This window comes from Manis pentadactyla, chromosome 1, assembly GCF_030020395.1.
Source record: "Manis pentadactyla isolate mManPen7 chromosome 1, mManPen7.hap1, whole genome shotgun sequence".
NCBI lineage: Eukaryota > Metazoa > Chordata > Mammalia > Pholidota > Manidae > Manis > Manis pentadactyla.
This window is the reverse complement of record NC_080019.1, coordinates 73,860,136-73,883,879: the sequence shown is the minus strand read 5'-3', so window position 1 is coordinate 73,883,879 and position 23,744 is coordinate 73,860,136. Positions and strand designations below refer to the sequence as shown.

The window sequence follows — 23,744 nt, the reverse complement described above, 5'->3', positions numbered from 1 at the left end:
TACCAACAGCTCAGAAGTGATTATGTAAAATCACCTTCTAATTTAGCCCAACATGAACATTCTACTGTAAAAGGAAAACATTTCAGAAAATAAGGAGAGTGTGGAGATATTGTGAGCCCTTAAACTATGATTTTTTTTTAAGGATTTGTAAGAAGGTAGGAGACTCACTTGGCCTGGCTGTATGAAGAACTTTGACAGAAATGATAACAGCTCAAGACCTGCAGAGCATAAAACATTGGTAACATGAAAACTCCCAAGTTTTCACAATGGCTCCCACTGTATGATTTTCATCTCTAAGTTTTGTAAGAAGTCCCATTATTAGTAAAGCAATTTTTGTAGTAGGCCTTATCTTGAGAAAGTATATTTCTAAGTAATCTGACAGGGAAAAAAATAAAAATAAAATAGATGAAAAACTCACCAACGATTCCACATATAGTCATGCCAAATGATTCAGACGACAGAGGTTATTCTGAGAGGAGGAAGTCTGCCTAACACCCGTGATATTAAGAGGGGAAGCAATAACGTGTGGCACTCTCTCTGAAGACGGTACCGCTGACCCACCACCAACAGCTTTGAACTGCTTTTCCATCAGCGATGATGAAATTCCAGGCTCTGAGAATCAAGGGGTGCATCTCAAAGGCAGCTGCTGGAGTTAAAGTGGCCTCAGTCTGTGGCGCAGTGCAGTGAGCCACGGGAGGAGCCGGCAGGTCTGAGTACAGAGGAACACCAGAGTTCTGGCCTCAGGATTCCAGGACTGGGCAAGGGTGGAAAATAGCCCTAACTTCATTCTCCACCAGGCATCCCCATAAAGCCCCATCAGACCTTCCCAGGGCCATCTCAGGGCCCCTGTTCTAGCCATTTCTCCTCTGCTGTTCCAAAACAAGTGTTTCTCTGAATGTCCCCCACGTCCTCCTCCAGGTGTCTGGGACTGGCCCATCCACTACTGACTGTCTGGGGATCCATGTCCTTCCTTCCTCGTAGACCTGGGGCCCACTGCCTGATCTGGTCCAGCTCTCCCTTCCACCCAACTTCAGGCCTGGAAGTGAAAGGTCTAGGCCCTCGCCCAGAGCTCTGAAAGCCCAGGCTGAAGGTGATGCTGAGATGAAACCACGCCTGGGGAAGGCTTTTGAACCCTGGGGTCTGTCCCCAGAAGACAGTGGAGCCCAGGTGTGGGGACCTGGAGGAGACAGCTTGGAGGCAGTGCACAGCCAGTAGAAGAACCACAATCCAGTGAAGCGTGGGTACCCACAAAATCCAGAGGAACCCAGAAATGCAGCTAAATGGGTCAGATAATATCGTTACTGACTGTTCATGGGACACCACTGCTAATTGCTTTACACATAGTATTTCAACTAGATGATGTAACTCCCCCTTTGCAGATGAGGAAAGTGGGGCTCGGAGATATGAACTAACTTGTACAAGGTTACATAGAAGGACAAGTGAGCTGGGATCTGACCCCACACCCAAGCTTTCAAGCTGTCTCGCCTGGGTGTGAAACATGTGACAACAGCACTTGGTAGTTCTGTGCAGGCCTGTGAGTGCACGCTTGCGGGTATGTCACGGCTCAGATTCCTGATCCACGACAGCACAGTGCTTAGGTGGAACTGCAGAAGTCTCAAAACCAAATTAAATTAACTTTAATTTTGAAAGCAGAAGAGAACAGATGCCCTGCAGCCTCTTTCCCTAGTAGAGGGGATGGAGATCCAGTAAACCTCTATCCCTTCCTGCCCCAGAGAGAGGCTGGGGATCCCTGTGGAGCAAAACGCAGCTCTCCTTCTGGGAGAACAAACAGCTCTGGCTGTAGCTCCAGAAGTCCAAAAGAAAATGCAGTGAAAGAAAGACGTTGGCTTTGTTCACTTAGCCACTGAGACGCACATTCACTCAAGAGAGGATTTTAAAAAATTCAAAGCAGAGAATGGGTTTCAGGATAAGCATCTCACCCCTATTTTAATGAAATGATAGATGTAAAATGTTAAAGGAACTGATGGACTTGGGACAAAACATCGTATGTTCCAGTTTAAGGAATCGCTGGTTCATAAATGCATAATAAATGCTTAATAAGTGCATGTGTCACCTTATTGGTGTTATTCTGTCATTTTCTGTGTCTACTCCATTTTATAAAAATACTTATGCTTGGATTAAAAGGTTCCCAAGAAGAAGTCCTATAAATAAAACAAGACTCAGAGAGGTTTTTAAAAGAGAAATGTGATGCAAAAAAACCTCACATCTCTCAATGCGTCATGGAACAATGAACAAGCTAAGTGATATTGTTAAAAACCTCATAATTAAAAAAAACTGTTTAATTCAAAAATAATAGAAACTATAAAATGCTCTGAAATTACGAAATATTTATTTGAGTTGAAACCATTATTTTCTGAGCAATCAGATTATTTATCAGCAGTTCCTCTGCTGCCATCTTCCTAAATCAGAATCCTGTGTGCAGTCAAGAAAGGATGCATTTGAGAGCCCAAACCTTCTCTCCTGCTGGGTCCACACCCCTGAGAGTCCTCTTTTCGGCTTGACCTCTCCCTTCCTGGCCTCCACTTCCTAAGGTGAGTTTCTGGCCTCTGCCCAGGGCCTAGAACACCATCCCCCACTTACCACCTCCTGGAACTCAGCCTGCCCAGATTCACTCCCTCTCCATGAGCGCGGTTCCTCATCCCATATTATTAGTGTTGTCACTGCCACCTCAGCGTGGGGGCGCCAGGCCCTGCTGCCCTCCCAGCACCCAAGCACCTCCCAGGTTGGCCCTTCCACCTCTGTGTTTGAGACCAATATGCTTATTCTTAGCATTCCTGGCCGTCAACCCAGCACACAGAAAGAAGGTGCTTAATAAATACTTGCTGAACAGGCATCTAGCCTGAAGCCTCTTGCTTCCTTCCTTTCCTGGAGTTCTGCTCTCCACCTGGAATGCCCTCATCCCATGGTTTATCCATACCACTCTCCCCAGTTTTCCATAAATGAACAGCACCACCTTTCACTGGATTATGTGGGAGCGATTCTGGCCTGCTTTAAGGAAAGGAGGGCCCTAAAATTCATCCATCACTGAATCCTGTACACTCCGCTTGCTAGATTTCTCTCTGACCTCCCTTCCTCTCCAGCCCCTCTGTAACACCCTACCCTGGCTTTCCTCGTGCTATGGGGCCACCTTATGGCCTGTCCTGCCCTCCACTCCTCAATACACACATGAGCTCGTCCCTCCCCTGCTCCCCTCTACCGTCAGGCTAGAGCCCAGGCTTGTCCAAGAGGCAGAGAGGTGGTCCTGATCTGGCTTTTGCGGCTCCATAAGTCTCAGCTTCCTGTAGTCAGCCTTCAGCCCACCCCAGCACTCACTCGGCACCCAACTGCCACAGGTGCCCTCTTACCCCACCTTAGCTGGCTGCTAAAGGAGAAACAAATGGTCAAAGCAGAGAATCATTCAAGAAACATCTAAGTGAACATTAGCTTTAAATTAAACCTAAACAGGTAAGGTAGGAGGACAAAGGCTTTGTATTTGGAGCGCAGATTGGAGCTTTCACAAATGTCATCTGCCAGCAACAATTCCCTGTTCCTGTTCCTTTTAGGTGGAAAGGGAACCTAAAGATGCTCAAGAAGTACACGAAGGACATGACAGCTGAGTCTGTCTTGCTCTCCAATTCCCCTGCCTCTACCATCACCAGTCTTGTCTGGCCCGGCTTTTTCACCAGTTCCTCATAGGGAGGGTGGTTAGTCACTCTCACCTTCTTAAGTCCTTCAAAGTATTCACTTCATTCCTCAGAAAACCTAATCCTTCTTCTTATAATCTGTCAGTTTATGTCATATTTAATAAAGTTATGTGACTTGTTAACAAGCACTATGGGCACCAACACATTTGGGAACAAACACAACTGACTGGTAAATGTAGTGCCCACCTGGTGGGGGCAGGAGATCATGGGCAGAGGGCTCAGCTGACGCCCGGGGGTGGTGGGGAACCAGAGGCAGGGCCTGCCTGCCCTCCTGGATTATGAGCTCCAGGGTCAGATCTCTGCCTTTATGATCTCTGTGACTTGCACAGGACTGGAACATGATCTGGGCTTGGGAAACGCTTGCTGAATGGAGAAATGAGCCTCCCCACAGACCTGCCCCACCCCAGCTCCAGAAACTCCTCTAGGAAATCCAGGCTGCTGAGATCCCCCCTCCCCTCCCTCCCTGGACTCATTCCCTGCTGTCCTAGTCAGCAATGTGGTCTAACTCAGATGGCATTTCGGAGCCAAACCCAAGACACTCTCTAGACCAGCCACACGGCTCACTGGTCAGGGGCATCGAGACAAGCATGCAGTGCCCATGACCAGTGCTCTCCTTGCCCGACCCTGCACCTCCCAGCTTGGACTCCTTTCCCCTCTTGCCCTGTGGTCCCAGGTGCTGGTAGAGCACACAGCACACATGGGGTCCCTCCCTGATGGCAGCTCCAAGCAGAGGATGGCCCTGGAACATTCCCGCTAGACATGGTGGCTTACAGGTGGAACTTACGGGCAAGGAATCACCCCTATACTCTCTCCTTCCCCATAGCTTGGGGCACGAGGGTACCTGATTAGCTGAGAAGCAAGCCTTCAGCAAGATAACCTTGAAGATTAAAAAATAAAGTCAATTTCAAACCAGGGGCTGATTTAAATGTAAACCTTGTACCCCGACAGGCCCACAAGCCTGAAACTGACTGAGAATAAGGGCAGTGAGGAGAAACCTGGCTACGGGCAGCTATGCCTGCATACTGGCAGGCAGAGAGAGCTTCCCGTGGGGTTACCCAGCAAGGGTAGTAAGGGAGACACACTGGCTTCCTGGGCTCACAGAGGCTTCATTAATAAGATGGACCTCCTTTTCATGCTGAAAGCACTTGTGTGCCCTTCAGTACTTCCAGTAATATTACAAAAATAAGATGCAAAGCAGTAAACACACTGCTGTCCTGATTATGGTACAGAGGCATGCAGCATTTGAGGTGGAAAAAAACTATGGTGTCTCTCAGGCCAATTTTGCTTTTGACTTGAAAACTGGGCAAGCCTACCTCAAGATCATTACAAAATGAACTTGGACCATTACAAAGATTTCAGTTGGCTGGAATGCATGCTGGGATTTATTTTATCAATGACTATGTGATACTTGTGCTTTTTAAAAGACAAACTTTAAAATTGTTTCAAACTCCTTCACAATCCCTAAAGTTAGCCTACAGTGTACTGCAGTACGCTGGGTACCAAGGAGACAGAAGAGTAAGCCATATTCCTGCATGGAGGGCTCACCTGTCTGTGCTGGGGAGACGTAGATGGGCTAACTGATGTTCACAACCCAGTGTGGTAAGAACTGGCATAAATGGGAACAGAGGGAGCCTGAATACACACAGTAGAGCCCCCAGTCCAGCCAGGCTGGGGGAGGGGTGCAAAAGGGTATGGAAGCATTCTAGGAGGAAGTAACTGGTGTTTTGGGTTTTGAAGGATGAATAGGAGTCAGACAGGTAAATAAACTGGAGAGAGGAAACAGTATTTGCATGTTGGGGCTGCAAGAGGGTCAACAGAGCAGCCAAGGTTGTGGGGGACAGGGTGACAAGGTTCTCCAGGGCCACACTGCCAGGGGTAATGTGTCCTATGTTCAAAAGGTCAAACTCTATTGTGATGGTGGTGGCTGGTGAGCCCCACAAATGGTTTTATGCAGGGGAGTGATCAATCCGTAGGTGATTACCCAAGGGTCCCCTGAACAGCTGAGCTGAACGCCTTCCTTTATTCACCACTCCTGAGGCAAGAGCAACTTAAAAGCCTCATTAGCAGGCAGGTCTCCAAAGAATAACTAAGCATGCTTTCCTTTCCACAATGCCCTCTCTTGGAGGCCACAGCTACTTTCAGTTGCATTCTAATTTCAAGAAGTGATAAACATATGCTCATGTTTCCATTTACAAGTTTTTGATTATCAGCCTGGTATTGTAGCTGCAAATTACTCACTTTCTATTATAATTATTTTTACTTCTTAGATGAAGAAGGGAAAGAAGGACTTTTAAATTACTAAAATGCCCTAGCCACAGAGGGAGGGAAGAATTAAGCACTGCTGTATCTTTTGCCAATGGCAATATTATACCATTATCATCCGAAAAATGAAATGCACATTTGTAGGTGGTGTTAGACCAGGTCTTCTGGACAGGTGCCTTTGCTCAGCAGATCAGTTTACCTAGAGCCTGGCCCAGACTGCTGCAAACTAGGGAAGAGCTTGGCTGGCAGAACGGAGGGCTCTCAGAAACGGCTTCTTGGAGAGTGGCAGTTTTAGGTGACAGGCAGGTCCTTTGAGCTCTTGGGTAATAATTCTTGCTTTTGCTGTTTCTTGGAGGAATTTTTAGAGATGGGATAATCACTAACTCAGATGCACCTAAGAGACTGACATATCTGGTCATATTATGTTTGGAATTCTGCAAGGATCCAGCCATGCCAACTGGCATCATGGACCCCCTCTCCCAAGTGCGAGCTGGCATGGCGCCATGCCTCCTGCCTTTGGTCCTGGTGGGGGCTGGCTGGGATGGGGGAGAGGATGAGCCTGGGGAATGGACGGGAGGCAATGAATTCAGGTCACTAATCGAAATGAAGAGGACGTTAGTGTGCAGAGTTGCATACCCACTGGCAGCTTAATGTCCCATTTAATTGGCATCTAACATTAATTGGCAGAGTGGCATGCAAATGAGAACATGATGGTGGCTTTTTAGCTTTGAAGGTGCTGTTGGTGGCTTTGTTTTAAAAGCGCAGTTTGGACGAGCTTAAAGTTTTATTATTAGAACGACTTGTTCTTCAAGAAACCATGCAAACGGCCTAAATTCCTAGGATCTTCCATGTACAACTGTGCTCAGTCCTGGGGAGGAGGGTACAGAGGACACAATCCCTCCTCTCAAAGCACTCTCTCTAGCTGTGGGTCTGACATGGAAAACACAACAAGCAGCTTTGTTTAAATGTTCAAAGTGCCATTTGTGGTCAAAGCAAAACCTTACTGCAACTGTGTAAGTTCTAAATGTTCACTTTTTAAATCCTCATGATTGACAGGAGTGAATCGTCATAATAAATCAATAATAGTAATGACAATAGCTTAAAGTTATTTAGTATACTATGTACTAGGCACTTTACAGTTCCACTATCTCATAGTTTGGCAGCACCTGCACTGTGCCTGTTACTACACTGTCTATTATGTCATCTTTAATCTTTGCAAACACTGTGCAGAGAAGTATTATCATCTTGTTTGGGTTCTGAAGCTTGGGGCTTATCCAAAGGCCTGGTACTGGGAAGCAGAGCAAGGACAAACCCCTAGCTGATGACAAAGGCTGAGCCATTGCCTGGAAGGCACAGAAACCAAGAAGGTCCCAGACTGCTGTTCCACCCAAGCCCGGGGCTCTTTGTTATACAGGATGGGCCTGTTCATTTTTGCAGGACACAATAGATGTAATCAGTATATTAGTCACCCTTCAGACATCAATCATAAATTCCTCCCTCAAGAGTAAATGGCTGCAGATTGGATTAAAGATGGCGGTGTGAGAGGTGAGACAGAGGCATCCTCCTAAAACCGCATATAATACGAAAATATAATTAATACAACTAATCCTGAAAGAGCAACAGGAAAGAGGACTGTGCCAGACTGCATACACCTGGAGAAAAGAGCAGACCTCATGGAACAAGGAAACGTACCAGACCTGTGGCTGGGTGGGATCCAAGCCCTTTCCGCACCCCAGCTGACCTGTGGGAGGAAGAGAAACGGAGCAGGGAGAGAGTGGAAGGCCTGGGACTGCTGAATACCTAACTCTGGAGAGCTGTTCTGGGAGCACAAACCTACATTTCATGGCGCTTTCATGATACTCCCAAGATTAGGGGATTGGAAAGCTAAGACAGGCAGAATTCCTGGAGAGACTGAGATTCCAGCTGCTTGTGGAAAGCAGGGATCCATATCCGGCTGCTCTGGGACAAAAGAAAGGTGGGCAGTCTGAGAGACTTCCTAATAAGGAAGCCCTTAACAAGAGGGCTGTTAAAGGGGCAAGGACTGCACAGGGCTAACTGCTCAGGAGAAAGGACAGGTAGACAAAATTGTCTGGGTGCACTCTGCCCAGGAGGTTGGGAGTTTTCACAATTTCCAGGTGATTCAGCTCCCTGGCTGGCTACACAGCTCCAGGGAATCCTTCATGATATGCAGTCTACCGTGCCTTTCTCCCGGCCAGCCCCACCTGGCTTGCAAACCGGCAAACCCTACCCTGGCATTAGGCCAGCCAGAGGGAAGATCTGTCTACAGCAACTACAAACCCAAAGCATAGAGGCTTATACCTGTGTGCATGGCCCACAGGTTCAAGCAGTGGAGACGAGCATAGCGGCTGAAAAGCAGGAAACAGCTCTTTCCTCCCTGCAGGCACCAATACCACTCCCCTGTGACCCCCAACATTGTGTCAGGGGCTGAGCAGCTCCAGAGACTAGAGCTTCTGGACACTAGAGGGCGCCATATACAAATATGAAATGCCAAAGGAACCTGGTCCAGAGTAAAATTCATATAACTCCGGAGAAACATTAAATGACATGGACATTATGACTCTTCCTGAAAGGAACTTCAAAATAAAAATTATCAACATGCTAATGGAGGTATGGAAAGATATTCAAGAAATCAGGAATGAATTTTGGTCAGAGATCCTATTGTCAAAGAGCACAATGGAGGGGATTAAAAGCAGGTTGGATATGGTGGAAGAGACGATAAATGAAACGGAAACTAGAGAAGAGGAATACAAAGAAGCTGAGGCAGAGAGAGAAAAAGGACTTCCAGGAATGAAAGAATATTAAGAGAACTGTGTGACCAATCCAAATGGAACAATATTTGCATTATAGGGGTACCAGAAGAAGAAGAAGAGAGAGAAAGGGATAGAAAGTATCTTTGAGGAGGTAATTGCTGAAAACTTCCCCAAGCTGGGAAAGGAGATAGTCTCGCAGACAATGGAGCTCCACAGATCTCCCAATACAAGGGACCCAAGGAAGACAACACCAAGACATACAGTAATTAAAATGGCAAAGATCAAGGATAAAGACAGACTATTAAAAGCAGCCAGAGAGAGAAATAAGATCACATACAAAGGAAAGCCTATCAGCCTAACATCAGACTTCTCAGCAGAAACCTTACAGGCCAGAAGGGAGTGGCATGATGTATTTAATGCAATGAAGCAGAAGGGCCTGGAACCAAGATTACTTTATCCAGCAAGATTATCATTTAAATTTGAAGGAGGGATTAAACAATTTCCAGATAAGCAAAAGCTGAGAGAATTTACCTCCCACAAACCATCTCTACAGTCTATTTTGGAGGGACTTCTATAGATGGAAGTGTTCCTAAGGTTTAATAGCTGTCACCGGAGGGAATAAAACCACAGTAAAGAAAGTAGAAAAGCTAATTACTAAGCAAATGCAAAATTAAATTAAATTAACTATCCCTAAAGTCAATCAAGGGATAGACAAAGAATACAGAATATGATAACTAATATATAAAGAATGGAGGAGGAAGGAAAAGGAGGAGAAAAAGAAAAGAAACCTTACATTGTGTTTGTAATAGCATATTAAGTGAGTTAAGTTAGACTCTTAGATAGTAAGGAAGTTAACCTTGAACCTTAGGTAACCACGAATCTAAAGTCTGCGATGGCAATAAGCACATACCTATAGATAATCACCCTAAATGTAAATGGACTGAATGCACCAATCAAAAGACATAGAGTTACTGAATGGATAAAAAAACAAGACCCATCTATATGCTGCCTACAAGAGACTCACTTTAAACCCAAAGACATACACAGACTAAAAGTGAAGGGATGGAAAAAGATATTTCATGCAACTAATAGGAAAAAAGCAGGAGTTGCAGTACCTGTATCAGACAAAATAGACTTCAAAACAAAGAAAGTCACAAGAGACAAAGAAGGACATTACATAATGATAAAGGGGTCAATCCAACAAGAAGATATAACCATTATAGATATCTATGCTCCCAACACAGGAACACCTACATATGGGAAACAAATACTAACTGAATTAAAATGGGAAATAGAATGCAATGCATTCATTCTAGGAGACTTCAACACTCCACTCATTCTGAAGGACAGATCAACCAGACAGAAAATAAGTAAGGAGAAAGAGGCACTGAACAACACATTAGAACAGATGGACCTAACAGACATCTACAGAACTTACACCTAAAAGCAGCAGAATACACATTCTTCTCAAGTGCACATGGAACATTTTCAAGAATAGATCATATACTAGGCCACAAAAAGAGCCTCAGTAAATTCAGAAAGATTGAAATGGTACCAACCAGTTTCTCAGACCACAAAGGTATGAAACTAGAAATAAATTACACAAAGAAAATGAAACAGCCCACAAACACATGGAGGCTTCACAACATGCTCCTAAATAACCAATGGATCAATGACCAAATAAAAACAGAGATCAAGCAATATATGGAGACAAATGACAACAATAATTCAACACCACAAAAATCTGTGGGATGCAGCCAAGGCCGTGCTAAGAGGAAAGTATATTGTAATACAGGCCCACATCAGGAAAGAAGAACAATCCCATATGAACAGTCTAAACTCACAATTAATGAAACTAGAAAAAGAAGAACAAATGAAGCCCAAAGTCAGCAGAAGGAGGGACATAATAAAGATTAGAGCTGAAATAAATAAAATTGAGAAGAATAAAACAATAGAAAGAATCAATAAAAGCAATAACTGGTTCTTCACAAAATAGATAAACCCCCAGCCAGACTTATCAAGAAAAAAAGAGAGTCTATACACATAAACAGAATCAGAAATGAGAAAGGAAAAATCACTACGGACACCACAGAAATACAAAGAATTATTAGAGAATACTATGAAAAATTATATGCTAAAAAACTGGATAACCTAGAAGAAATGGACAACTTTCTAGAAAAATACAGCCTTCCAAGGCTGACCAAGGAGGAAACAGAAAATCTGAACAGACCAATTACCAGCAATGAAATTGAACTGGTAATCAAAAACCTACCTAAGAACAAAACACCTGTAGAAGATGGCTTCACCACTGAATTTTATCAAATATTTAGTGAAGACCTAATACCCATTCTCCTTAAGGTTTTCCAAAAAATAGAAGAGGAGGGAATACTTCCAAACTCATTCTATGAGGCCAGCATCACTCTAATACCAAAATAGGCAAAGACACCACAAAAAAAGAAAATTACATAGCAATATCCCTGATGAACACAGAGGCAAAAATACTCAACAAAATATTAGCAGAAAGAATTCAAAAATACATCAAAAAGATCATCCATCATGATCAAGTGGGATTTATTCCAGGTATGCAAGGATGGTACAACATTAGAAAAATCCATCAACACCATCCACCACATCAACAAAAAGAAGGACAATAACCACATGATCATCTCCATAGATGCTGAAAAAGCATTTGACAAAATTCAACATCCATTCATGATTAAAAACACTCAACAAAATGGGTATAGAGGGCAAGTACCTCAACATAATAAAGGCCATATATGACAAACCCACAGCTAACATTATACTTAACAGCGAGAAGCTGAAAGCTTTTCATCTAAGATTGGGAACAAGACAGGGATGCCCACTCTCCCCACTTCTTTTCAACATAGTACTGGAGGTCCTAGCCACGGCAATCAGACAACATGAAGAAATAAGTGGCATCCAGATTGGCAAGGAAGAAGTTAAACTGTCCCTGTTTGCAGATGACATGATATTGTACATTACAAACCCTAAAGAATCCACTCCAAAACTACTAGACCTAATATCTGAATTCAGCAAGGTTGCAGGATACAAAATTCATACACAGAAACCTGTGGCATTCCTATACACTAACAATGAACTAGCAGAGAGAGAAATCAGGAAAATAATTCCATTCACAATTGCATCAAAAATAACAAAATACCTAGGAATAAACCTAACAAGGAAGTGAAAGTCCTATACCCTGAAAACTACAAGAAACTCTTGAGAGAAACTAAAGAAGGTACCAGTAAATGGAAACACATCCTGTGCTCATGGATAGGAAGAATTAATATTGTCAAAATGGCCATCCTGCCGAAAGCAATCTACAGATTCAATGCAATCCCTATCAAAATACCAATAGCATTCTTCAACAAACTAGAGAAAATAGTTCTAAAATTCATATGGAACCACAAAAGACCCCAAATAGCCAAAGCAATCCTGAGAAGGAAGAATAAAGCTGGAGGGATTATGCTCCCCAACTTCAAGGTCTACTACAAAGCCACAGTAATCAAGACAATTTGGTACTGGCACAAGAACAGACCCATAGACCAATGGAACAGACTAGAGAGCCCAGATATAAATCCGACCATATATGGTCAATTAATATATGATAAAGGAGCCATGGACATACAATGGGGAAATGACAGCCTCTTCAACAGCTGGTGTTGGCAAAACTGGACAGCTACATGCAAAAGAATGAAACTGGATTATTGTCTAACCCCATACACAAAAGTAAATTCAAAATGGATCAAAGACCTGAATGTAAGTCATGAAATCATGAAACTCTTAGAAGACAACATAGTCAAACATCTCCTGAATATAAGCATGAGCAACTTCTTCCTGAACGCACGTCCTCGAGAAAGGGAAACAAAAGCAAAAAGGAACTCATCAGACTACAACAAACTAAAAAGTTACTGTACAGCAAAGGACACCATCAACAGAACAAAAAGGCATCCTACAGTATGGGAGAATATATTTGTAAATGACAAATCTGACAAGGGGTTACATCCAAAATATATAAAGAACTTACACGCCTCAACACCCAAAAAGCAAATAACTCGATTAACAAATGGGCGGAGGATATGAAGAGACAGTTCTCCAAAGAAGAAATTCAGATGGTCAACAGGCACATGAAAAGATGCTCCACATCGCTAATCATCAGGGAAATGCAAATTAAAACCACAATGAGATATCACCTCACATCAGTAAGGACGGCCAGCACTGAAAAGACTAAGAACAACAAATGCTGGTGAGGATGTGGAGAAAGGGGAACCCTCCTACACTGCTGGTGGGAATGTAAGCTAGTTCAACCATTGTGGAAAGCAATATGGAGGTTCCTCAAAAAACTAAAAATAGAAATACCATTTGACCCAGGAATCCCACTCCTTGGAATTTACCCAAAGAATACCACTTTTCAGATTCAAAAAGACATATGCACCCCTATATTTATCGCAGCATTTTTTTACAATAGCCAAGATATGGGAGCAACCTAAGTGTCCATCAGTAGATGAATGGATAAAGAAGATGTGGTACATATACACAATGGAATATTATTCAGCCATAAGAAAGAAACAAATCCTACCATTTGCAACAACATGGATGGAGCTGGAGGACATTATGCTCAGTGAAATAAGCCAGGCAGAGAAAGACAAGTACCAAATGATTTCACTCATCTGTGGAGTAGTAAAAGACAAAACTGAAGGAACAAAATGGCAGCAGACTCAGAGACACCAAGAATGAACTAGGGGTTACCAAAAGGGAGGGAGGGAGAAGGGTATTGAGGGGTATTATGTTTAGTACACCTGGTGTGGGGGATCATGGGGAAGATAGTGTAGCACAGAGAGGGCACATAGTGAGTGGCATCTTGCTGCACTGATGGACAGTGACTGCATTGGGGTATGGGTGGGGACTTGATAATATGGGTAAATGTAGTAACCACATTGTTTTTTCATGTGAAACCTTCATAAGAGTGTGTATCAATCATACCTTAATAAAAAATTTTAAAAAAAACAGTAAATGGCTGTTCTTCTGGTGTATCTCAGAGCCTTGCAGGAGTAAGGAAAGTAAGAGCAGGTTAACCTGCAGGTGCTCTTCCCTCAACAGTGAAGGCAAGGGGGCCTCCACTCAGAGCTGAGCAGGGATGTGCCCTGGGTGTGTGCGCATGTGTGCGCACCGGGCAGTGTGCCATGGCTGTGTTGGGTACTTGTCCCAGGGGGTGTCTTACAGGAGCATGCACTGTAGGTGGCGTGGTGGGGCTTCTGTGTAGTGAGTCTGCCTCGGAGGTGGGTCTACGGGTCATCTCATGGGCAGGTGTCTACGGATGTACTCAGTGAAGGCAGGTGACAGAGGGGCTGTGCTGAACTGTGTGTGTTGGAAATCATGTGGGGGGTGTTTCGTGGGGATATGCAGTAGGGGTGTGATGGTGATGGGCTGTTACAGTATGCTGTGGGGGGTATGCCACGACACAGAGGGTCTTGTGGGGTTGTGTCACAGGTATGCTGTGGTGTATTGTGAGGGCGTGATTGAGGGGGGCACCCTGCAGCCCAGAGAGGAGGCTCAGGTCAAGGGTCAGTGCTTTGGGCATCCTAGAGAGCCTACCACCAGCCCTGAGAAAGCTACTCTTGCCCCACAGTACCTGTCTGATTCCCATGATGGTAAGCACATGCCCTAGTACCCCCTATTTGTTCCCCAGGCACATCCCTGTGCTCAGGATACCCAATGAGACATTGGGGTGGCATGTTCTGGAATTCTGCTGTTTGTAGGAGCCCGGGAAGCCCCCTCTTCCTCACCCACTGTACCTGCCTTTCTGTGGCACGGTCCTGGTGGAACCTGCAGGTCATATCGAACATACCTGCACAGCTCCTCCCAGGGCTCCCGGCCAAGGTGACCCTTGCAGGGATCCTCCAGGACACAGCATAGGTGAAGGAAGGATGTACCCTTGGCATTCTCCTCTTGCAGTGGGGCCAGGAGAGGGGAGCTGCTGTCCTCTCTCCCAGTGCAGTGGCCTCTCCTAAGGACCCACTCTTCCACTCTTGGCTCTCCCCTCCCACCCTCCAGCCCATCTGTCTCCCACAGGAGCCATCCCTGGAAGGCCCATCAGAGCAGCAAATGCTGGAGAGCTCAGGCGGGTGGATGAAGCACTTGTTTGTTGTTTTGAATGTGTATGTCCATTATCCACCAATCTTTAATATGAAAGATTTTCAGACATAGTACAAAGTTGAAAGAATTTTAAAATGAACACCTGGATATCCCCTACCTAGATTCTACCATGCATATTTTACTATGTTTGTTTTGTCATACATCTACCCTTCTATCCATTCATCAATTCACCACATTTTTTTGATGCCTTTCAAAGTAAGCTGCAGACACAGCACACTTCTCCCTGAACACTTCGGCATGCATATCATTAACTGGAGTTCAGCACAGGTTTAGTGTTTTTTCCTCTTTTTGACTATACAAGAAAAATGCGCAAATCTTGAGGGCACCATTCAGAGAATGCAAATGTAAGCACACATGTAACTCCAGCCCCTATCAAGATAAAGAACATCCTATCACTCCAGAAAGTCCTCTCAAGTCCCTTCCCTCTTAGTCTCTCTGTACCCCCTTCTCCCAAGCAACTTTTATTGTAAATTTTTCCTTCATAGACGAGTTTTGCCTGTTTCAGGACTCTCAATGAAGGTGGAATCATGCAGTGGTCTTCTGTCTGGCTGTCACTCAGCACATGGCTACGAGATCATTCAGGTGGTGTGCGCCTTAGTCTGCTCCTTTTCATTTGCTGAGGGGTAGGTAGTCCATTCTTTGGCTACAGCACAGTTTATCTAGTCTCCTATTGATGAATTCCTTTTTTAGAAGTACAGATTGTCACCTAATAGAAGTTATTCAGTAATGAATACCCTCTCATTTGCATTCCAACTTGTTTCTCTTGTGGGGAGGTGAGGTGTGCTGAGTTAGCCCAGCCCTGCCTGACCCACATGCGGGGATGAAGAACAGAAATAGTAATATATTCCATCACCTTTGTGAAAAAAGAGCGAAAAGCACAGTTCTAGAATAGAGTCTCCCCAAGTGTGATGGGATGTAAGATGATTCTAGGCATGAATTTTAGTGTCTTTGCCATTACAGGAATGCCCCATATCTGGTTTGTGAAAATGAAACTGGTTTTCCTACTTGAAGGGGATATATAGTTTGCTTTTTAAATAAATCTATTTATATAAAAAAACTGTGCTTAAAGAAATAGTAAACACATATACAGGGGGTAAAGATAAGAAAAAAATCATGAGACTGGTATGAGATGGCTAAGGTGTGGGAAACATTACCCAGGGCAGTGGTGGTCAATCCTGGATGCACATTAAAATCAACTGGCGCTTTAAAACCATCCCTGCCTGGGTTCCACTTCCGGAGCCTCTCATATAATTGGCATCTATAGGTTTAAAAAGCCTCCCAGATGATTCTAAAGTGCAGCTGGCATGCAAAGAATGGTTTGGAAAGCTGCTGTTCTCCAAGTGTTCCCCCTGAGGCGGCAAAATCCACATCACCTGGCACTTGCGGGACATGCAAATTCTTAGGCACCACTTGAGCCTGGATCAGCAAATGGGGCTGGGCCCCAACAACCTGGTCTTCACAAGCCCTCCAGGTGGCTGCAATGCAGCTCAAGTTTCAGAATCACTGCTCCAGAGGCAGGGGTGGAAAGCCCTAAAGGCAGCCTTCATCTAGGACCCGAGGCTAAAGTCTGCACCATCACAGTGCCAGTCCAGCCAAGGACAGCCACTTCTGCCTGATCGAGTCCGGGGGGAGGCTCTTCTCCTCCCTGGGACAGAGAGGGAGGTGGAGGCCAGGTGGTGAGCAGCTGCTGACCAATTACCAAGGCGATGACATCCTGGCGTCCACTGTGTCTTAACCTCAATTAATTCACAAGCCAGTTAATCAGCCCCCAGAAAATCCAGTGTTGACTGTAATTTTATTTTCACCATGATTTTTGATTATCACTGACCTCCTTCCACTCCATTACGCTTGTTAATTGAGAATTGACTATGCAGTTAAAATGAATGTTTCCTCCACTAACAGAGCTGTACCAGATTCATCTTAAAGTCCCTCGCAGCTCAAAAAATGTGATGACTCTACAGATATATTGATCTGATACAATTCATTTCACCAAGAATTTATGAAATTACCACTCAGGGGTCACCTATTATGCATTCATATGTCCAAAGGCTTATAGGAAAGAAATCGGGTTTTAGTCGAACAATGACACTTTATTTCGAGAGCTACACCAGTGCTTGGCCAAATCAGGCCTCCTGGTTAGCAGTGGTTTGTGTATTAGAAGATGCTCAGCACAGTTCTGCAGACTTGGCAAAGTCCTTGGAAACACTGAGATGATCAGGTGAAAATAAACACTCAGGGCTGCTCCTCTTCTCCGGCTGGCCCCGTTGATAAGGGAAAACGCAAAGAAAGAGGAAAGTTAACAGGAGATCAGGGAATCTGATTATCTGTTCCAATGCTAAGTTTGAAAAATGAACTTTCATGTAACATTCAGAAGATTACAGAATTTGCCAAAGGAAAATGGGCTGAGGAATCTGCAGTGACAAATGGAACTTCTAGTAAGAGGTTTGTACCACGAGAAGAGGGCTGACAAAATACCACGGTCCTTTTCCCATATCATAACACAGCAAAGCAACTACGCGACCACGAAGGAAAAGCAGCCGCCAGGTGAGGACAGTCGCCCCCTGCAGGGACTCTCAGAGATCAGCACCGGGAAAGGGTCACCCAGCTTTCTCTTAGTGACCTGACTCAGGACTGACTGGCTTGACAAGGGCAACCGTACGACTGGGAGAGCCAGAATCCTGTGTGAGGATATGACTCCCTCCCGGAGCCTGTCCCTTCGAGGGCTGCCCCCGCCAAGCCCTGTCATGCCCCTTCACCTCTGCCCCCAAGCTTGGCTCCACCACTGTGGGCCTTTATTTATCCTTATTATTGTGGCTCTGGAGTGTGGGACTAATTCAGCCAAAGACTGAATATATCCTAAGGGCTCTGAAAATGACTTAATGTGGATAAAGTGAAGGTTCCTGTGGCCAGGATTCTCACCTGGCCCTGGTTGGCTAGCTCACTACACACATGTGGGCAATGCATTGTTACTGACTCTATATAAAGAGCCCTGCCGAGTGCTCTGGGCGACACGATGGCATGGCTGCAGGAAAGCAGAGGCTGGAGTGGTGGCAGCGCTGAGGTCAGAGGACGGCTGTGTGGGCAGAGGGGCCCAGAGGCAGACACCGGCTTGCTGCATGCAGACTCGCTCTGAGTGGATGGGATTCTAGTGATTGACCTGCCACCATGGGAATAAAGTTGGGTATAACCCTTTCACCCCAAGAACGTTCTACTGTCATTTCTTCTGGACACACTGAATCCATAGTGAACTTGCCCAGGGCAGAAACCCATTGGCAAGACACTTAAAAAGTCTTTTTATTACAAAAAAATTATAACATACAGAAAAGTAGAGGAAATGGTATAATGAACTGCCACACAGAGGTCCCCAAATGATCATTAGCACATTTCCATGTTTATTTCACCTTTTTTCCCCTGGTAGTTTATTAAAGCATTATCACAAAACCATGATATTTCACCTCCAAATATTTCAAAAATACAGGGCACGTTCTTACTTATCCATTATAGCATGATCACATCTGACAAAATTAACAATAACAAAAATTCCTCAATATTGTCTAACACCAATCTAAATGCCAGTGCATGTCTTTCGAGGAAATAAAGTATCAACAGAGTTGCAGTGACCCTGAGAGTGGGTGGGAGCAGATGTGAATGCCCCCACAGGCCCTAGGGAAGCAAGTGTGCCTCCCCCCACCCACCCTGGGGGCTCCGTCGTTCCCAGAGGTGCAGGAGGCGGCATTCCCTCAGGTGAGGGCCTCCTTCTGGAGACTTGGGGGACCTGCTGCCAAAGGCCCATAGCATCCAAGCACAGTACTCCTAAGCCCCTTCCAGTCAGCCTGTGGGTGGGTCACCTCTCTTCTTCCACTTGGTGGCCAGTTCTGTCCAGGAGGCTGGATCTGGAGACCTAGCCTGCAGTCCCAGCTCTGCCACTGACAAGCTGTTTGGCCCTGAGCAAGTTGCCTAACCCATCGAGCCTGTTTGCTCCTCTGTAAGTGGGAAATAAGGCCTGCCTCAGTGGGCTGCTGTGAAAAATGAGACAGAGATACAAGCTCTAGTTAGCACTGACATGAGAGCACCCAGCATACTGCCTGGCCTGTAGAAAGCTCTGAAGTGCAGCTGCTGACACTGGGGGAGGCAATAACAATCTTTACGGCCATAAGGGCAGCCAAAAGCATTAGGGTGAGTGAGGGCCAGGCAGAGAGAGGCTTGCATCCTACCGGATCTGTAAGGCAGGGCTCTGCCTACGGGAGATCACAGGGTCAGTCCTTCCCAACCTCTCACTTCCCAGATGTAGGACGGCACTGCCTGACAAAGCAAAGAATTGAAGGAAGGCCATGCAGACTGTCAGAACGGAAGGGCTCCTTGTCAGGGTTCTTTGGCCGTTCACCTGGGCCATATGGTGTCTCCCACCGGCTTCCTTCTACCCCTGAACCAACCTTGGTTCTTAAATGGCACATTCCAACAGCTACTCTCCCTTTACTTTCTATTAATGGTCACCACTGCTCATCACCAATGTCTACCACCAACATTACTGTTTATTAAACATCTACTACTTTCTAGGGTAATTTTCAGATATCACCTCCTTGCCTCCACACTCCAATCTTTTGAGAAAGTAATGACTATGCTCCTTTATAGATGTATTAGTAACCTATTGCTGCTTAACAGATTACCCCAAACTTTGTGGCTTACAACAGCACACATTTTATTATCTCACAGTTCTGGGAGTCAGAAGTCCAAAAGGGCTAAAATCAAGGAGTAAGCAGGGCTGTCTTCCTTCTGGAGGCTCTAGGGGAGAATCAATTTCTTGCTTTTTCCAGCTTCCAGTAGCTGCCCCATTCCTCGACTCACGCGTCCTTCCCTCTTCCAAGGCAGCCATGGCTGGCCCTATCTTCCTCACACTACATCACTCTAACTCTCTGCCTTCCCCTCTCACTTTTAAGCACCCTTGTGATTACATCAATCCCATCTGGATGATCCAAGATAATTTTAAAGTCAGCTGATTAGCAACCTTAATTTCATCTGCAAATTTAACACCCCTATGCCATTTAACTTAACACATTCACAGGTTCGGGGATTAAGATATGGACCTTTTGGAAGGCCATTTTCCTGTCCACCACAATAGAAGATGAGAAGACTGAAGTTCAGAGAAGTAATGGGGCTTAGGTCACCCAGCTATTAAGTGGTACCAGCCTTAAAGGTCAGATTATGGGGATCCCCATCTAGCTCTGCTCTTCCTTACTTCACAGTGAGCTTAGGCAAGCCGTTTAACCCCTCTGGCCTGTTTCCTCACCTGTATAATGAAAAGGCTGTCTAAATGCTAAGATTTCTGTGAGCAGCAAATCTGTGACCATCTGAGGAGCTAGGTCTTCCTCTAACAATGTATGTGGACCAGGAAGGCCAGGACCCCATGAGGCCCTCACCTGGTTTGTCCACACTGACCACTAGACGAAGAGGTGCAGACTTGGTCACAGCATGGACATCCTTCTCAACCCTGGCTGGAACTTTCCAAGGCATTTGTTCTGTGAGCCATGGAGATGTGGACATAAGGGCTCCTGCTGCCTTGCCCCAGTGCCCCTCCCAGCATACCACACAAATTTAACTACTGTGTGTTTTCCTCCCAATCCCCAGCTTAGAGTGCAGTGAGGACTAGGGTTCCTTTGTACAATGAAAAGAAAAACAGAGAGTGAGAAAATTAGACAGTAAATATACTTGTGTGTTGAGAGTTCCCAAAATAAGTCAGAAAAAAGCTCCTCCTCTTTGTTTTTTAATGCCCTTTTATTACAGAAATTTTCAAACAAATGCAAAAGTAGACAGATTAGCACAACAAACCTTGTCTTGACTCCTAGGCCTGTCACCTCTAATTCGGTTACTCTTCACAATCTGAAATTCAAATTCTCAATCACCATCTGCAGTGGGCAGCAACATGTGTTGGTCCTGCATCCCATTGTTTTGAAACTGCTCTGCCACCACTCCTACGATTCTGGCAGGTCTGACAGTCAACACGGCCAGAAAACTAACTTCCTGGAAAAGTGACTGGTATAGGAGTGGACACATGTCCCTAGAGGACAAACCCCTTGTCAATAGGAACACTGGACAAAAGTGTGTTCTTCTGAAATCAGGACCTATAAACTCCACACAAACCTGGAGTTGTCATTGTCCCTATCTTAGAGGGTGAGGCCAACTCAATATTAAGAAGAGCTGAAAGAGAAGGTGAAATTCCAAGTGCCATCATCTGAGCACCTGGATCCAGCTATGCCTGATATCCTAAAGCTTTTCTATTCTAGCCATATTCCTAGAGTTGCTTAACTTAATTTGAGTGAAGCTTCTATTCCTTACAACAGAAAGAATCCTGAACAGACACCATCCCAGAAAGCTTCCTTTAAAGCAATAAGCACACTGTCAATCTTTCTGTGGAGGTTCAAATTTGGCCTTTTTAATTTAACAAAAACAATCTAAGTTTCTTAAGGAATACATTTCCTAACAGAAACAGTAGAAGTATGTGATTTTGACATACTTCCTTAACAAGAGAAGGATTCTATTTTGCTGGATTTTTATCAGGATAAGATAAATGGTGTCTTAGTACTATGTGATGAGCATCACAATTGCCTTCCCCACAACAGCCTGATGGTGGTACTTTTGGAAAGGACCAGCTGTCAGAGAGTGGTCCTGTGGCTGGCCAGGGAGACTGTACAAAAACTGGGCTTTGGGTCTGAACCCATGAAGCCAGGCACAACAGGGTAGGACCAGATTCTGGTTTCAGTGACAGACTAAAGAAGGAAGTACACATGCCTGAAGTGGTGACTGCCACTAAGAAATGTGGCTACAAACAAAATTAGAGGATATGGAATACAGGCCACCCAGAAACCTGTCCTCAAGTCTCCTCCCTCTGCTTTTCCCTTTGTCTCCCTCCTTGGCACATGCCTGCTCTGTGCAGGGTAGACATGGCGCTCCCTGTGCTAGGCAGTGTGCAAATGTGCTACAATGGTTGCAGCCCAAGACCTCTAGGAGACCTCCGGTAGGGAGGCATGGGAAATGCATGATGGGATGCGAGGTGAGGGGAGGTACTTTGGGGAGAGGATGCACATAACTGGCTACAGCTCTTGCAGAAGGCTTCCCAGGGAATTCTCTCACACAAAATACAGCATGTAAATGTTATTCATGGCAGTAGTGTCTGTAAGAGCAAAAGCCTGGAAACAGCCTAGTGCCCATCTAGATGGTTAATTAAGTAAACTAAGGTAGAGTTACACAACAGAACACTCTGCATCTGACAGAGAGAGTGAGGCAGAGGGAGGGGAGAGCAGAGAGGCTGAGAGGGAGAGGAGGTAGAGAACTCTCTGGGTACTGAGAAGGAAATCTCTCCTAGACATATTGTTAAGCAAAAAAATAGAAGTGTAGAACAGTGAGTATAGAATAGTATGTTTTGTATAAAAAATACCTCTAAACTCAGAAAGAACATTAGGAAACATAACAATGGTTGTCTGTGGTAGGGCAGGGGTATGGGATATGGAATGAGAAAGAACATTTATATTTTTTTTTATTAACTTTCCAATCATGTAAATATGGTACTTATACAAAATTTTTTTAAAATAAAGCTTCTGTGGCATTTCAGGTAGTTCTCAAAGGAAAAGACAGACATGTCAGGGGACTGTGGCAGGATATATTTTCCAACACAGCCACCATGTGACAGGCCTTCCATTGAGAGATGGGCCTGTGTTCCATCCCTCGAAGCTGGGCAGGCTGGTAAATATGGAAAAAGTGATGCTCTGAGACTTCTGAGGGTGGGCCACGTGAGGTGATGCAGCTTCCACCTGGTCCTCTTGGAATGCCTGTTCTTAGAAGCCACTGCGGCACTGTGAGGAATGCAGGGGCCACAACAGGGCACTCCGGCCAACAGCCAATGAGGCCGGAGGTGGCTCCGCCCACCTAACTGGCACTGAATGAGGCCCGGAGCAAGACCTGCCTGGCTGAGCCCAGTCAACCCCCAGAACTGTTAGAGATAATAATTAAAAATGGTTATTTTACTATTAGCCCCTAAGTTTTGAGGAGGAGTTCTTGGTTTGTGTCCTTGTCTTAAACTTGACTTCCCAAGATGGCAGTTTTCTAACAAGGTTAGAACAGTTAACCTAAGACTTCAAGGAGGCAGAACAACTTGAAAGGAGCAATTATTTAGCTGGCTCTGTGAAAACAGGGTGAGTCTAGAAGAAGTGAAACACGCCAACTCCGGATGCCTATGGGAACCCCACAAGGCCCCAGTCAGCAGGCCACTGGACACACAGGTATGGGCTCCAGAGAGGGGATGTGATGTAGGTGAGGATGAGGGAGGCATAAAAACCAGGGCATGGGCAAAATCGTCCGGGTGAAGTGTGCAGACAAGAAGGGGCCAAGGGAAGAACCCTGGGGATGCCCCCTGAAAAATGCCAGCAAAGGGAAGGCAGAAGAAGGAAGACCCAGGAAAGAAAGACTCAAGGGGTGGGCATGGCCAGAGGTATCAGATGTTGTACGGAAGATGTGGATGGAAAAGCCTGCAAGACTTGGCAATGTGGAGGTCACTGGTGCCCTGTAGCAGAGCAGTCTTCAAGTGGGAGGAAAAAAAAAATTAAAACCTCAGTGCATTCCCATCAATACAAATTACTTCAACAAAACTTTATGAGAACAAATAGCAAATAATTTGGGGCTCCCTGCTTTACCAAATATTAGAGGGAGAAAGGAAAAAAAATCAGGGCACACGATAGAAGGAAAAATGGAAGGAGACAAACACTGACAAATTGAAAACTACAGCCTGCATAGCAGAGAGGTGACTAAAAGGGCATAAGGTGATCAAACTGACTCTTTT

The 23,744-nt window shown here is 45.1% G+C and overlaps 1 protein-coding gene across 11 annotated transcripts in view; it reads right to left on the bottom strand.

The window, feature by feature from the left end:
* The window catches only part of NMNAT3 (nicotinamide nucleotide adenylyltransferase 3), a 113,290-nt gene that overhangs the window by 80,419 nt on the left and 9,127 nt on the right, over positions 1-23,744 (bottom strand). For 2 of the 11 annotated variants that reach the window (XM_036877292.2, XM_057498604.1), the window contains exon 2: positions 562-709. The exons of 8 other annotated variants lie outside the window; for them this stretch is intronic. In XM_036877292.2, coding sequence (XP_036733187.2) covers positions 562-589 — 28 coding nt within the window. In that variant the 5' untranslated portion in view covers positions 590-709. One more of the 11 variants, XM_057498630.1, reaches the window with a different exon arrangement.